This window comes from Myxine glutinosa, chromosome 4 (genome assembly GCF_964187855.1).
Source record: "Myxine glutinosa chromosome 4, kmMyxGlut1.1, whole genome shotgun sequence".
Lineage (NCBI taxonomy): Eukaryota > Metazoa > Chordata > Myxini > Myxiniformes > Myxinidae > Myxine > Myxine glutinosa.
The window spans coordinates 76,061,003-76,076,681 of record NC_136264.1 but is presented as its reverse complement, the minus strand read 5'-3'; the positions used below and the strand labels follow the sequence as shown (position 1 = coordinate 76,076,681).

General features: G+C 50.2%; 3 protein-coding genes and 1 pseudogene across 3 annotated transcripts; 2 read left to right on the top strand and 2 right to left on the bottom strand.

The window, feature by feature from the left end:
* Positions 1–319: 319 nt before the first annotated feature.
* Positions 320–888, bottom strand: LOC137416114 (histone H2A type 1-H-like; annotated as a pseudogene).
* Positions 889–4,127: 3,239 nt separating this feature from the next.
* Positions 4,128–4,649, bottom strand: LOC144891531 (histone H4). Its single transcript, XM_078775151.1, has one exon. The coding sequence runs from the start codon at positions 4,437–4,439 to the stop codon at positions 4,128–4,130; it is 312 nt and encodes a 103-aa protein (XP_078631277.1). The 5' UTR covers positions 4,440–4,649.
* A 1,982-nt stretch (positions 4,650–6,631) lies between these two features.
* On the top strand, positions 6,632–7,006 carry LOC144891614 (histone H2A type 2-B-like). Its single transcript, XM_078775243.1, has one exon. The coding sequence runs from the start codon at positions 6,632–6,634 to the stop codon at positions 7,004–7,006; it is 375 nt and encodes a 124-aa protein (XP_078631369.1).
* A 725-nt stretch (positions 7,007–7,731) lies between these two features.
* Positions 7,732–8,223, top strand: LOC144891613 (histone H3-like). Its single transcript, XM_078775242.1, has one exon. It carries the CDS (start codon positions 7,732–7,734, stop codon positions 8,221–8,223), a length of 492 nt encoding a protein of 163 aa, XP_078631368.1.
* The last annotated feature ends 7,456 nt before the right edge of the window (positions 8,224–15,679 follow it).

The following is a 15,679-nucleotide window of genomic DNA, read 5'->3' as shown; positions in this document are numbered from 1 at the left end:
TTTTAACCTTTATTAGACTCACTGTACAAACTCAAAACCGCAACAATATCTACACTCGATTAGACAGACAATGCTTGGGGCTTCTGTGATGACAAGATGCATGTATAGTAAATGCAAAGTTCATAATTATTGGGCGTTGTGCATGTGCTTTTGAAGTGTAAAGTTAACAAGAAAGTACCGTTTAAGATTTTTCAACACACAGCAGAGTTTGGTGCAAAACACGGATCGTGTATCGTTGAAACTGCTTTCGGAAAGGTTTGAGTGGCTCTGAAAAGAGCTGTTGTGGGAGAGCTGAAGAACTCTTGTGAGACGGAGCCGTTTACTTGCCCTCGCTTTTCTTTGGCAGTAACACGGCCTGGATGTTCGGCAGTACACCACCTTGCGCGATCGTCACCCGCTCAACAGTTTGTTCAGCTCCTCATCGTTGCGGATGGTGAGCTGCAAATGACGCGGGATGATGGGCGTTTTCTTGTTATCTCGTGCAGCGTTACCGGCGAGCTCCAGGATCTCTGCAGACAAGTACTCGAGTACAGCCGCCAGAAGCGCCGGAACCGACGCGCTTGGTGTAGTTGCCTTTGCGAAGATGTCTGTGGACATGGCCCACAGGAAACTGCAGCCCAGCACGGGAAGACCGAGTCTTAGCCTTAGCATGAGCCTTTCCACCACTTTTTCCACGTCCCGACATGATTTGTAGAGAAGAACCGATATCTCAATAACCTTTATAATTTCTTCTTTGACCTGACTTAAACCTCACAAAGTTCATGATGAAACGTGCACCCGTCTGCAGGCACCTATGCAAAGCAGTGAAGCAAACAAGAAAAAAACTCCTTTTTGGAAGTTTGTGTCAAGGTCACCTTAGCATGGACCAGCACAAATGTGAATATACTTGTTTAGCACTTACCAACAGCACACGCGTGTAAGCAATGCTTGGAAAGGTTTTTCTTTACCCAAACGCGAATAAAATCGTCAACCCGGTTTCTCCCCTGTTCTTGTGCCGTGCTTCGTGTGATGTTCTGGATGCATCCAAGTGTTGTAAACGAAACTGTTGTGATGTCTCATTAACACTTATTGACTGCTTCAATTCAACCCTTATCGTCCAAGGTAGGTGCAACGTCTTCCATGCAGCAACTTCAATGAGCTTCCACGAGTTAAAGTAAAGCTCCGTGATAGCGAAATGTTGTGCTGTTTACTGGTTGAACGTCACGAGAATTAATTGTGTTTTAACCTTAATTAAATTACATTTACAATGGACGGTGGTTCAACGAGGTTAAATTCCGGCAAAAAGGGCAGTTTTACTTTTCTTGAAATCCAAACTGTTATGAAAATATCGATCCTTCGATTACTTGAGACCTTTGAAGCGTATTTATAACTTCGGGGACGTTTATGTTTGTTGTTTATTTTGACAAAGTTCTGCAGTTGTGTTCAGAATGAAATCGCCGTATATTACTGCCCAACTTAAACCTCATTTGACAAGATTCTATGATTCTTTGAGAGAAAGCGAAGGGACCGCAAGAGCGAATGCAGTTGGAGAGGGTCAAAGCGTAAGGACAACGTGCGCATGCGCGGAAAGACGTGCAAAGAGCAACGCACGGACGTGGTAGAACTCACCAAGGAAGCACTCTTTCTCCTCGAGAAAATAATTAAATGTCGGAGTCAAAGTCAAGGGTTAAAGAGCAAATGGTCATGTCGATCTCCATCAATTTTAGCCTCAGTAACACGAGCATTGAAAAAGACACGCAAATGCTCGGCGTTTGGCTCAATCGGCTCGAGAATCAAACGTTGGTGTTGAAGCGCGGTGCTACGCGCGCGACTTGCTACCAAGGAGGAAGCGGACAACGCGGTTAAAACAAAAGTGTCTTTATTGACAAGAGGTCACTGTAGCACTGGCACTCTCCGGGCTGCGCACCCGGTGTATATCCTGAGGCCACGCCTACCCCTCGGGCATGGCCGCCGCGCCACTTGTTGCGCGGAATGATGTCAACACGCCAGTGGGCTTTCGTGTCCAACACACGCGCCCCCCCAGAATTCCCGCGCACCTGGAGGGCCAGTTTGCGGGGCAAACGGATGACCCGGCCGAAACGCCCTCTGGTGACCGGCAGCATCCGGGGTGCAGGGATGCCAGCTGGGATGCCCCCGGCTGTACCCGGGATGGGTACAATGCTTGTGATGTGAATCAGGGGGCGGCATGCCTTGTCCGCCGTGATGCGTCGAAGCCTGAACTGGGCTTTGGCCTGCAGGAACCAGATCTCCGCCTGAGCTTCCCAGAACTCGGGGAGCTTTATCGCTACCGCGTTGGTTTCCATGGCTGTGGCGGGTTCGGGTGGTCAGTGACGGCTGATCAGAACGTCGGAGGTCACCAATGAAGCGCGGTGCTACGCACGCGACTTGCTACCAAGAAGGAAGCGGACAACGCGGTTAAAACAAAAGTGTCTTTATTGACAAGAGGTCAATGTAGCACTGGCGCGCTCCGGGCTGCGCGCCCGGTGTATATCCTGAGGCCACGCCTACCCCTCGGGCGTGGCCGCCGCCCACTTGGTGCGCGGAATGATGTCACCATGCCAGTGGGCTTTCGTGTCCGCCACAGTGTCATGTCTGGACGTGGAAAGGCGGAAAAGGTGGTGCTAAACGTCATCGCAAGGTACTGCGTGATAACATCCAGGGAATCACAAAGCCCGCTATTCGTCGCCTTGCTCGTCGTGGTGGGGTAAAGCGCATTTCGGGTCTCATCTACGAGGAAACCCGTGGAGTTCTCAAGGTGTTCCTGGAAAATGTTATCCGCGATGCTGTTACCTACACGGAGCACGCCAAGCGAAAGACCGTTACTGCCATGGATGTGGTGTACGCTTTGAAGCGCCAGTGCCGTACACTCTACGGTTTCGGTGGTTAAACATTTTGGGGGTGGTGTTCATCAACAGCGACAACAACAAAACGGCTCTTTTCAGAGCCACCAACTCGTTCATGAAAGAGCTTCAGGCGTCTTGAACTTTGCTTTATGTATTCTTTAATAGAGGATAGTTGATCTTGTGCTTTATTTTTCCATCCAGATCATTTTTGGTTGTTTAAATAGCTGCTCATCATGCCTGCGGATCCACCAAAGCAAGTGGTGGCAAAGTAGGGTTCGAAGAAAGCCGTTTCCAAAGCGACTCCAAAGGGTCCCGGGAAACTGCGTCATCGCAGAAAGGAAAGCTACACCATTTACATCTATAAGGTGCTGAAACAAGTTCACCCCGATACGGGTGTTTCTTCCAAAGCGATGAGCATCATGAATACCTTCGTTAATGACATCTTTGAGCGCATCGCATCCGAAGCATCTCGTCTGGCGCATTACAACAAGCGCTCCACCATCACATCGTGGGAGATCCAGACGGCAGTGCGTCTGCTCCTTCCCGGGGAGTTGGCCAAGCACGCCGTGTCCGAAGGTACAAAGGCCGTGACCAAGTACACCAGCTCCAAGTGAGCTCGGACTCGTTTCTCGAGTTCATCCCCAAACGGCTCTTTTCAGAGCCACTCAATGTTTCTTTCATGGAGTTCGACTTTTGCTTTTCGTGTCCTTCCTTGGTGAAAGAACCACTTGATGTTATCTTTAACTAGAAAGGTGCTTCATATTAATGTGCAGATCAGGTAATCATCAGCATTAAACTGAAGTAAAGAGTAGTCCTGGTAAAACTTCCTATTATTCCATGGATAGGGTTGGTATTTGTCATAACGAGTTAGAACATAATTTATTGAGGTGGGTATGTTTGTTGGGTAGTCAGGATCAAATTTGATGACCAACGTTTGTCCAATCTGCTCCTATCGATATTATAAAAGGAGCCGTGTCTGTCTGTTTGTCATGTTATAACTTGAGAACGGATTAACAGATTTCAATAAATCCAACTACGGTGGATTCGCGTAACTCCTGGGGGTTCGTGACTTTTAAGCCTCTAATAATCTTTCAGACGTCAATATCTGACCGTTTCACCTCGTGAAAATCAAAGTAATAAACAGAGCTGTCTCCATTGCATTTCTGGTGCCACAGAATACATGATACAAAGTTAAAGATGCCTGAAGCTCTTTCATGAACTAGTTGGTGGCTCTGAAAAGAGCCGTTTTGTTGTTGTCGATGTTGAACACCACCCCCAGAATGTTTAACCACCAAAACCGTAGAGCGTACGGCCCTGCCGCTTCAAAGCGTACACCACATCCATGGCAGTAACGGTCTTGCGCTTGGCGTGCTCTGTGTAAGTAACAGCATCGCGGATCACATTTTCCAGGAACACCTTGAGAACTCCACGGGTTTCCTCGTAGATGAGACCCGAGATGCGCTTTACCCCACCACGACGAGCAAGGCGACGAATAGCAGGTTTTGTGATTCCCTGGATGTTATCCCGCAGTACCTTGCGATGACGTTTGGCACCTCCTTTTCCGAGACCCTTTCCACCTTTTCCACGTCCAGACATGACCACACCGTTTGATTCCAAATCCGAATAAGCTAAATGACGAGCGTTTGCGCGTTTATATGGCTGGTGGTGGTACTGAGGCTTTATATTGGTGGAGAGCTCGCAGTCATTTGCTCTTTAACCTTTGCAATTTGCCTCCCATATTTAATTATCTCCTTGAGAAGAAATGGTGTTTCCTTGATTTCTACCACTTCCGCGCGTGTGCTCTTTGCCTTTCCACCTCTCGTGCTGCGCATGCGCACGTTGTCCTTATGCTTTGATCATGTGCAACTGCACTCGCTCTTGCGGTCCCTTCGCTTTCTCTCAAAGAAACAATCTTGTCAAATGAGGTTTAAGTTCGGCAGTAATTTACGACGATTTCATTCTGAACACAACTGCAGAACTTTGTCAAAATAAACAACAAACGCAAACGACCCTGAAGTTATAAATACACTTCAAAGGTATCAAGTAATCGTAGGATCGATATTTTCATGACAGTTTGGATTTCAAGAAAAGTAAAACTACCCTTTTTGGCGAACTTCAACCTCGATGAACCACCGTCCATTGTAAATGTTGTTGTGGAATTTATTTAGACTTGGAGTGATTGATGGACTCAAGAATTAAATTGTCCAACCTTTTCAGAAGATGATTGACAGATTTTTAATTCGCGTTTATTTTGTTAATTTGGTGTTTAATTTGTTTGCTTTTACTTGCATTTGTGTTGGCTGTGTTTATGTGTAAAATTTAGCGCAGGTTGAAATTGCGGCTGTATTGTCGTGTGGACGTCTCTATTAACATGGAGCACACCATGGATGTCCAATTGAGCTTTAATGAAGGCGACGATCGAATGCGGACTTCACAAGACATACGCAGCGGAAGGGAGAGGAAGAAGAAGTGGGAGCTATACCTGACGTGATCCCCGAGCAGTCTTCAAACCTGAGGGAAATCAGTCACGAATACGAATTTAGAATAACACGGAAAATAATAAAAGGGTTTATTTACAACGGAATGCCGGGACAAGATAAACGCGACGATGTAAGTAAATATCCGAAATTGGGACGTCCCCACACCAGACTTGAACACAAACAAATGGGAATTTAAACGGAAGGAAACTAAATGTGTACATTATCGTGCACTTAGCTCAATTGGCGCCTTGGCAGCGATTGTCCAGTCCGAGCGCACACTCCAGTGTTGGCAGGAAGTAGGCCTCAATCCGCCTCGTTTGTGCGCTGCTAGGCCTCACCGGCCATCCCACTCGAAGCGAGCGAAGAGACTTGCAACCCACCCCCTCAGCAGTGCAATGCCCCCGCGGACTCGGCACAGAACTGTGATGCACCCAACGCTTGGTTTAAAAGGGAGAGAGTGCCGAGGGCGAAGGAAGGAGTGAGGAAAAGAGGTCGGAGCAGAGGAATCATGAGGGCAGGAGCGAACGAGGTCCAGGCACCCAGGGATCCAACAACGAGCAATATCGAGAAGAGACCGAGAAGGCCAATAGAGCAAAAAGGGAGGACGAGGTCCACGATGATCCGCTATGGCTTCCAACGAGAGAGAGAAAATGCCGGCTCGCGAGTCGTTTTGTCGCTCGTCGTCAAAGGCGAGCATCGCTCGCCCCCCCTCCCCCCCCCCCGTGGTCCTTTACCATTGGCCGAGCACTTTGCACTCTCCTCCTCACGTCATCAGTCGGTGGCCAATCAGTCTGTCGCTTCTTGCTCCCTTCCTTCCACCAGGCACCAATCCCAGGGAAGCTTCTTGCCCCTCCCCTGGCCAATCACCAGTCAATCCCTACTTTGCCAATCGGCGGCCTTTGTCCTGCCTGTCCAATGTGTGTTTGCCAAGTCGGGGTTGTCAGCTCAGGTGCGTCATCTGGGTTCCGGCTGGTTTTATTGTTGCTGTGGGGGGGGGGGGGGGGGGGATTTAAGTAGTGTGCGTGCTAATGGGCCTAACTCATGTCCATGGTGTAGTGCCACATGGGACAATGGATAGATCACAGGTCTCATGCAGAGGAGAATTAACATAATCCCTACTCTATTTATCACAAAGCCATCCTCGTATGACCACAAAGATACACATATGCAAACAAACCCCCGAAACAAACTTATTCCATGTGGGGTTCCCCATCACGACAGTTGGAACACCCACCTATGCAGATCTACCTGAATCTATATATACTACCCCAAAATTCATAACAATATTTACTCCAGTGTCCAAACATCATGGCGGGACGTGGTAAGGGCGGTGGGAAGACTCGAGCAAAGGCCAAGTCTCGTTCTTCCCGTGCTGGGCTGCAGTTTCCCTTGGGTCGTGTCCATAGACATCTTCGCAAAGGCAACTATGCCAAGCGCATCGGTGCCGGTGGTCCCGTCTATCTGGCGGCTGTGCACGAGTACTTGTCTGCAGAGATCCTGGAGCTCGCCGGTAACGCTGCACGAGATAACAAGAAAAGGCGCATCACACCGCGTCATTTGCAACTCGCCATCCGCAACGATGAGGAGTTGAACAAACTGCTGGGCGGGGTGACGATCGCACAAGGTGGTGTACTGCCGAACATCCAAGCCGTGCTGCTGCCAAATAAAATCAAGGGAAAGTAAACGGCTCCACCACACAAGAGTTCTTCAGCTCTCCCTCAACGGCTCTTTTCAGAGCCACTCAAACCTTTCTGAAAGCAGCATCAGCGATACGTTGATCTTTGTTTTACAGAAAACCCTTTGCTGCGTATTTTTTTTAAATTCATTTTTATCAAAATCAAAACTCATTTTTACAAACAACGTACAGACCGTGTAATATCACAAAAACAAATTATTTACAAAGACTGTAGTTCCTGAATTTAAAACTATTTCCGGCGACACGACCTCGACAAACTCCCAAATTTTGAAATCGAATAGTGAGTAGAATTGTGAACTTTTTAGTATTACGACACAAACACTCGCAATTGTTCGGCAAGGATATGCTTTTTGCTTCTTCACGTTCAAAGATGCTGAACAGGCCCAAAGGAGCTCAGGATAGATATTGGTGGGAAAAAAGAGCAAAGGAGGGCGGACGGAGCTTTCTTTCGCCGAGCAGATCACATCGGGCTCGGATTTCAGCCAATGGAGAGGGGAGAGTGAATTTTCGACTCTTGGACAGATAGTGAGGCGGGGCTTAATTCTTCAGCGAATGGAAAAGTCTTTGGAGCAGCCAATAGAAAACGTGAAAAAGGTGGCAGCCAATAACAAACGGCCGAACCGTTTCGCGACGCAAACAAAATCGGGACGCGCGTTTCTCATATCATTTCATTCGCTGTTATTTTGTTTTGTGTTGATCTTTGCCGGTCGCGATGGCTCGAACGAAGCAAACCGCCCGGAAATCGACAGGTGGAAAAGCTCCCCGAAAGCAGTTGGCGACAAAGGCTGCACGGAAAACTGCTCCAGCCACCGGTGGCGTGAAAAAGCCGCATCGTTACCGTCCAGGAACTGTGGCGCTGCGCGAGATCCGGCGCTACCAAAAGTCCACGGAGCTGCTCATTCGCAAGCTGCCGTTTCAGCGCCTCGTCTGTGAAATCGCACAGGATTTCAAGACAGATTTGCGATTCCAGAGCTCCGCAGTGATGGCGCTGCAGGAGGCGAGCGAGGCCTACCTCGTTGGGCTGTTTGAGGACACTAATTTGTGTGCGATTCACGCCAAACGTGTCACCATCATGCCCAAGGACATCCAGCTGGCACGACGTATCCGCGGGGAGCGAGCTTCACCCGCTCGTCCAAGGTCTTGTGCACACCTTCCGCACCACACCACCCAACGGCTCTTTTCAGAGCCACAACACCTTTCTTGAAAGTTTAATCGACGTTTCACCAAACTCGCCACCTCTCACTGCATTTTGTGTGTGTATATAATGTGTACATGGGTCAGAAGGAAATACGTTTTGTGATTCCCTTTTTTTTTAAAGACGTTGACGGAAACGTGGAACAAGACGGCGGAGGTTGGCTGTCTTCAGGGAATGGGGTTTCACAATGTTTCAATGGACCCCCACAGAATTGTCAAGTGGCGATTGTTGGGGATCATGTGCGATGTCACTTGCAAGGTGGTTCATGTTAAAATACACATTTTTTATTTTAATCGGAACATATTGTTACGGACACGGCTAAAGATGTTGCTTGACCGAGCGGAATGGCCGCCGTGTTCGCACAGTTTACCCGATTACCCCGAACTCACCCGATTCCACTCGAACGTTGGCCAAATCGCGCTACGCTAAATCAATGATGGAAAGGACACAACGACTGGGATAAATGAAACGACGCAAGGGGTACAGTTCTCAAGACCTCCGGAGGAGGATATAATTAGTGGTGGAGAAAAGGGGTAGATTACAAGGTAGAGTGAGGTAAAAGACACAGAAGAGATAGGCACTTATATACAACCTTATCTATCCCAGACAGACCACAGACAAACGGAACAAGACTGACTTACACAGGGATTGATGGCAGGGAAGGACAGGTCAGTTGATAGCACAAGGTGCACCTTGGCTCGGGGACAGGATCAAGCACGATCCAAAAGATGCAGGGAGGTGTCACAGCGCTCGGAGGTGGCGTCTTTCTTCTCCAAGCTCAGCGCGCATCTGACGTCACCTCCCTCTTCCTGCGCATGCTCAGCGGGGAGTCACACGCCCTCGGCTCGTTGGCTCCGCCCCAGATGGGACCGGTCCGCCGCTTCTATTGGGTGCGGGGGTTACCGGGCTCCGCCCTTGACGAGGAGCTGACAGCGAGCCCCTACTTGGTAACCCCGTCGAGCACATGTTCGATGGCGGCTCGTTGGAAAGGCCTGGTGCCCTCCCAACACCCCCTACCAACCAAGCCGGAGTGAGGACGCGCACTCCCCGCGCCGCCGCCGCCGTTGTTGTTGTTGTTGTTGTTGTTGTTGAACCGTGAGGAAGAGCTGCGGGGAGGTATTGGGAGGTCCTAAACTTCCTAACGGTGCCATACAATCACATTCTGGTGCAATGAAGAGTCAGAATTAATGGAAACGAGTCCTTAACTGACATAGACTAAGAATAACTAGCAAGATGTCCTATAGTTGTCTACGTGAGATGCGGTGGACCTGGATGCGACATTTAATGGGGGAAATAGGGGGAGGTCGGGTCTACAGAGTGTTGTTTACAGAAAATGGGACTAGGGAATGGGGGATTGGGGATAGTTGGGAAGTATTGAGGAAATAGGGGAATATTTACAAGCGGATATGGATGGATGCCAATCCCATATCCGCAACATTGCACCCTTCTCTACCTCGGGGCGTCCCGACCCGATAAATTTTTACCTACGTTAGTGTGGCACTCAGATGTAGTTCCCTCTACTATTAACTCAACCCTGAGTGCGACAGTTTTACAGATGTTCACAAATGAGTAAATATGTCCCCCTGCGACGTTGCACCCTTCTCCTAACAGAAACACACCCACAGGATAACCGAATCGCGGAAAGGTCTTCAAACTAAACATACAGCCGGTAGGGAGCATCATTTACACAAGACTACACTGATATTTACACTACGATCCAGGACCTGTTCTTTGAGGAACACATGCAGATGTTATGCATAGAGAGAGAGCACGCATGCCAGCATCGATACACCAACCCACGAGTGCCCTGTGGCCCTACGGCCTTTAATAATGTGCAGAGCACCCCATCCAAGCACCAAAAGCACCACCCCATACACACAGTCAGCACCATCCAGTGCACCAATAAAGTGTTCATAAAAATGCACAATCAAGTGTCCATGGTCACCGGTGGTGTCGCAGCCGGCCGATGTTCTGCCGCTGGTCTTGCCTTCTTGGAGTGCACTTGGCCTTCTGGCTTCTTTAGAAATAAAGAAAGGCACCAACCGCGTCCATTTCTAAATTGTGGCCGTCAGGGGGGCCAACTAAAAGTGGTTCACCTGTATGGCATAGGTGCCACGTTGACCCAGAGGTCCATCAACGGGTGGTGCTTGCCCGCCAAAGAACTGCGGTCCATTGTGGGCGGCCACCAAAATTGCGGTCCATATGGTGTATCGATCCAGGCAGCAAGCAGCGGAAGTACAGGCCCACAACTGCAGAGCCAGCACCTCTCTCTCCTCTCTCTCTGCCCCAAAGCCAGATCCTCGGAGGTGGGAGACAAAAGAAGACAAGTGAGTAAGGTGGTAAGGGCGCAAAAGTGCACGCAATGCAAGGTAATGCACACTGGGGGCACATGGGAACCAGGTGAGACAGGTACGTTCCTACCGTACGCCCCCCCCCCCCCCACCAGGTAACCTACATTGCCCCTCCCTTACCCCTTACTGTATCCACAAAACACAACACTACCCATAAACATCTACTTTACACATCAACAAACGTCCCTACTGTCTTCCCCGTTCCTCCCATAAACCAAATTCGTCTTCTCTCCCTCCTAACCAATCAAATTTGCCATTTCCAACTCTCATCAAAATTTGCCATCTCCAACTCAACATCAAAATTTGCCATCACCAATTCATCATCAGTCCCTCCTAAGGAGGGAGAGATGGAATCACCCCAATGTCTCATCCACGTCGTGATGCGTCTCACAAATCCACATAGCAATTCTCATTTCCTGCAACACAGAACAAAGGAACACAGGTGTGGAGTCATCATCACCACCTCAGGTAAGTGGCTGCGTATGGTGCGACAGGTTCATCAATCCTAACTATTTCCTAAATGACTTTAACAACTTTACATTACCCGGGGTCTTTCCCTGCCAATCCATTGGCCAACTTACACTATGGGTTCTAAAAACCAATTCCCATTGACCAAACTGTGGTGCTTCTCAAGTTGGGGTCTCACTCCCCCGATTCATCACTCGGTGCCCCCGCACAATTTCGGTGGCTGGGTCGTGTGACGCTCCCAGCTGGTCCGCCCACCTGCACACCTCCACCACTGTTGTTGCCTACCGAGCTCACCTGCTCCTCACCCTAACCTAACTAACTGGGGAAGGCCCTCTCGCACTCTCACCCCCTCAGTGCCCTCTCTGGCACGGGCTGCCCGATCCACACCCGGGATCCTCAGGCACCCACTGACACTAACGGCTCCCAGAGCCCACCTGCGGCCTCACCTGGCCGACATCTAACAGTGGCGGAGTGCCCAACCATTCACACTCATACTAACAGGCCACACGACCAGCCAATTTCACCACACCAATGCACCCATCCACAATACCATTCTGCATCCGCACCACAAATGCCAATATCCAACCACAATTTACCTATACCTTCTAACTATTCTTTAAACTACCCTCCCCGGGTACTCGTGAAAAGGGGTCCACTCTTCCCCCATCCACACCTTCGCACCATGCACACCACTCCGTACCACTTACTCCAACTCTCTCCACACCACTCATTCTCTGCTCCATATATTCCACACACCTGTACTTGCACACCTGTGCTCTCATACTTGGTGCCGCCTGCACCCTTCTCTCCCCCAAGCGCATTTGCGCTGATCCACAACACTCACTACTCATACACTGCTCCACACACCTGTCCAGTTCTCACACAGCATCATCTCATCTAACTACTCCCCTCTGAAACTTGCGCTTCTCCGTCTTCCCTTACACTCAGCGCTCCCACGTCATTATCAAACACTAAGCTACTACGTCCCCACTACAGGTATCATTGTCACTATCTAACCTTAACGTCACCTAATGTCATCTTCTAGGTCCCTACACACAATATCCTAACCCACCCGGGCTAGTTTTCACTGCCATAAACCCCATAATCTATAGCGCATTTGCCCCACTTTTGTGAGGGATGACAGAGTTGCCATCCCACCACATCGGGCATCTCCCACTACCAATTTTGCACATCAAATTTCAACAAATCAAAAATTTGCCAATCACTACCCATCATCTGCCAATCATTACTGCCAATCCTTTGCCAATCATCAAATTTTGTTTTCTTCTAATTTTGGGTCCAAAACACTAACCTCATCACCCGTCTACTTATTAGATCCTCTCGGTGCGCCAATTCCCTTCTAAAGCTCGGCTTCGTACAGCCGAGCAATGAATGCGGGTTGTTTGGTGCCAGCGGCTGGATACGTCCCGCATTCGGTGCAGGGAAGGAGGTTTACCCAGGCCGAGGTCCCACGCACCAGCTCGGCACGGAGCCATCCCATGGCCGGATCTCGACCTGCCGGAATGCCTCAACAAAAAGTGGTCGCCATGACGACCCTTCCTATCGGGCTGCCCGCTCCGCCTAGTGGAGCACGGACGCGGCCGTTCAAAGCGAGGCCCAGCGTGGATCGCGTACGGCGGTCCTTTCGAACCCGCCGTGGCTTGGATCCCCGCTGGTTCTTGCGGCACGCGAAGCCCGGCACGCACCGAGGGCCCGATTCGGCTATAAGTCGCTCTAACCGCTAACCCAGTTACCGTCGATGCCTCACCTGCATGCTTACACGCATACGCTACCCCTTTCTTGCTCATACATCCAGCCGTTTCCCTGCTCTTGGTCATTGCACCTTCTCTTACACACCCAGGTACACTCATTCCACTCACAGACTTGGTCACACACCTGACCACCGAACACTTTGGCACACATTCGTCGCTCGCACACCTCACCAACACACCTCTTCGCGCCCCCTCCTCGGTCACCTCCTCTGTGACAATCACAGGTGTGCTTTCACTCGCACACCCAACCACGTGCCTCACGACCAACTCAAGTGTGCATTCCCACACACGCTCTACCATTCCAGGTGTGCATCCTTCCATTCCAGGTGTACATCCTCGCTCACCTGTCACAACCAACTCACGCTCCGTGTCACTCTTACTACTCTCACCTCCACTCTTGACAGCGCACTCACCCTTACTCTCGACAGCACACTCTTTCCTCATGCACCCGTCCGTTACACACCTTTCTCGCGCATACTCTCCCGTTACACCCTCTGTAACACTCACCACAGGTGTACACTCTTACTTACTTTTGACAGCGCACTCTTTCCCCATGCACCCCAGAGTCGGACTTTCTCGCACACCTCCTTTTTCGCACACCAGACCTGTCGCACACTTCACCAACGGCCTCTCACGAACACCCGGGTCCATCTCGACCCCCAAGCTTATTAAATCACCTGGCGCATCATACGCACGACCATATTGGTCACCACTTACACCGGGTCCTCTTTCTCTTCGCTTCTCCTCCATCACCTGCGAATCCCTCATCCGGTTAATGAGCACATCATCACGATCCGAACACAGACTTTGGACCAATTATTTTACTTCCTCCTTTATCTCTTTCTTATCCTCTCTCCGTCGCTTCTTAATTTCGCTCACCCCTTCTTCCACTTATTCTAATTTCTGCTTCACCTCCTTCATCTCCTCGTGCGCCCCCTTAAGTTCTTCCTCTAACTCCACCTTATTTTTTTCTATATGCTCCCGCACCTCCCGCTCTTTAACCTCCATCACCTCTACCACCTTGTTCATTTTCCTCGTCAGGTCCTCATGTACCGTCTGACACTCTTTTTTAATTACCCCTACGTCCTTTTTCATCTCCTTCTGTGTCGATTTTAAACCCTCTATTACCGCTGTGTTCTTCTTTACCTGGTCCCCCAACTCCTTTTGTCCCACTGTCAGTTGTTCTACTCCCAGCGTCAACTCCTCTATACCACCTTGCAATTTTACAGTCCCCTTTCTCACCTCCTTCTCCATGCGCTCCTTACAGTGCCTCACCTCCTCGCACACTCCTCCGACCTCCTCACTCACACCTCTTCTGATCTCTTCTCCCATCACTTGCATCTCCTGCCCAGATGCCACCCTCATCTGCTCCATTTCCTCCCTGTGAGCATCCAATTTAGTTTCTACCCCCATTCTGACCCCCTCTATCTGCTGCCCCATTTTTTTAACTTCCCTTTCCGCTTGGTCCCTCATGTCCCTCAATTTGCCTTCCATACTGTTTTCTAACCCCTCTAACCCCTTTTTCATCCCTTCCATTTGATTCTCTTGAGCGGCCATTCTGTTTTCTACCCCCGTTAACCCATGTTTCACCCCTTCTATCCCATTGTCTAACCCCTCTAATTTCTTGTCTAATCCCTCACCGGTACCCCTCGCTTCGTCCCTCATTACCCCCAATTGCTCACTCTGAGCATCCATCCGGTTCCCCATTCTTAAAATTTGGTTTCTCATCCCCCTGTTCTCTTCCCTCTCCTCATCCGCCTTGACCATGAAGGCCTGCATCTGCTGCATGAATAGGCCCCAGTTCATTGGTGCTGCGGCCTCTGCTACGGTCACGGGCGCGGCAAAATTTGGTGCCGCTACACCCACATGCGCGAGGACGCCATTTTGCGCGCCTGAAGCCTCGTGCGCGAGGACGCCATTTTGCGAACATGCCGCCCTCACTGCTTCGCTCTCCTCTTGTCCCTCAATTTGGTCCTGGATCGACCCTGCCTCACTCTCCTCTACCGGAACCCAGCCGTCTTGATCTGCCATAGCGCGACTTTCAAAATTCGGGTTTTTATTTTAAAACAAAACAAATTTCGGTTACTTGTAATTTTGAGCGCGTTAAGCGCGCTTCGGGTCCGTATCTCACTCCTCGACACCAATTGTTACGGACACGGCTAAAGATGTTGCTTGACCGAGCGGAATGGCCGCCGTGTTCGCACAGTTTACCCGATTACCCCCAACTCACCCGATTCCACTCGAACGTTGGCCAAATCGCGCTACGCTAAATCAATGATGGAAAGGACACAACGACTGGGATAAATGAAACGACGCAAGGGGTACAGTTCTCAAGACCTCCAGAGGAGGATATAATTAGTGGTGGAGAAAAGGGGTAGATTACAAGGTAGAGTGAGGTAAAAGACACAGAAGAGATAGGCACTTAGATACAACCTTATCTATCCCAGACAGCCCACAGACAAACGGAACAAGACTGACTTACACAGGGATTGATGGCAGGGAAGGACAGGTCGGTTGATAGCACAAGGTGCACCTTGGCTCGGGGACAGGATCAAGCACGGTCCAAAAGACGCAGGGAGGTGTCACAGCGCTCGGAGGTGGCGTCTTTCTTCTCCAAGCTCAGCGCGCATCTGACGTCACCTCCCTCTTCCTGCGCATGCTCAGCGGGGAGTCACACGCCCTCGGCTCGTTGGCTCCGCCCCAGATGGGACCGGTCCGCCGCTTCTATTGGGTGCCGGGGTTACCGGGCTCCGCCCTTGACGAGGAGCTGACAGCGAGCCCCTACTTGGTAACCCCGTCGAGCACATGTTCGATGGCGGCTCGTTGGAAAGGCCTGGTGCCCTCCCAACACCCCCTACCAACCAAGCCGGAGTG

What these genes read in the sequence shown, in the direction of transcription:
- LOC144891531 (XM_078775151.1), bottom strand. Translation starts at nt 4,439, where the DNA reads ATGTCTGGACGTGGAAAAGGTGGAAAGGGTCTCGGAAAAGGAGGTGCC.
- LOC144891614 (XM_078775243.1), top strand. Translation starts at nt 6,632, where the DNA reads ATGGCGGGACGTGGTAAGGGCGGTGGGAAGACTCGAGCAAAGGCCAAG.
- LOC144891613 (XM_078775242.1), top strand. Translation starts at nt 7,732, where the DNA reads ATGGCTCGAACGAAGCAAACCGCCCGGAAATCGACAGGTGGAAAAGCT.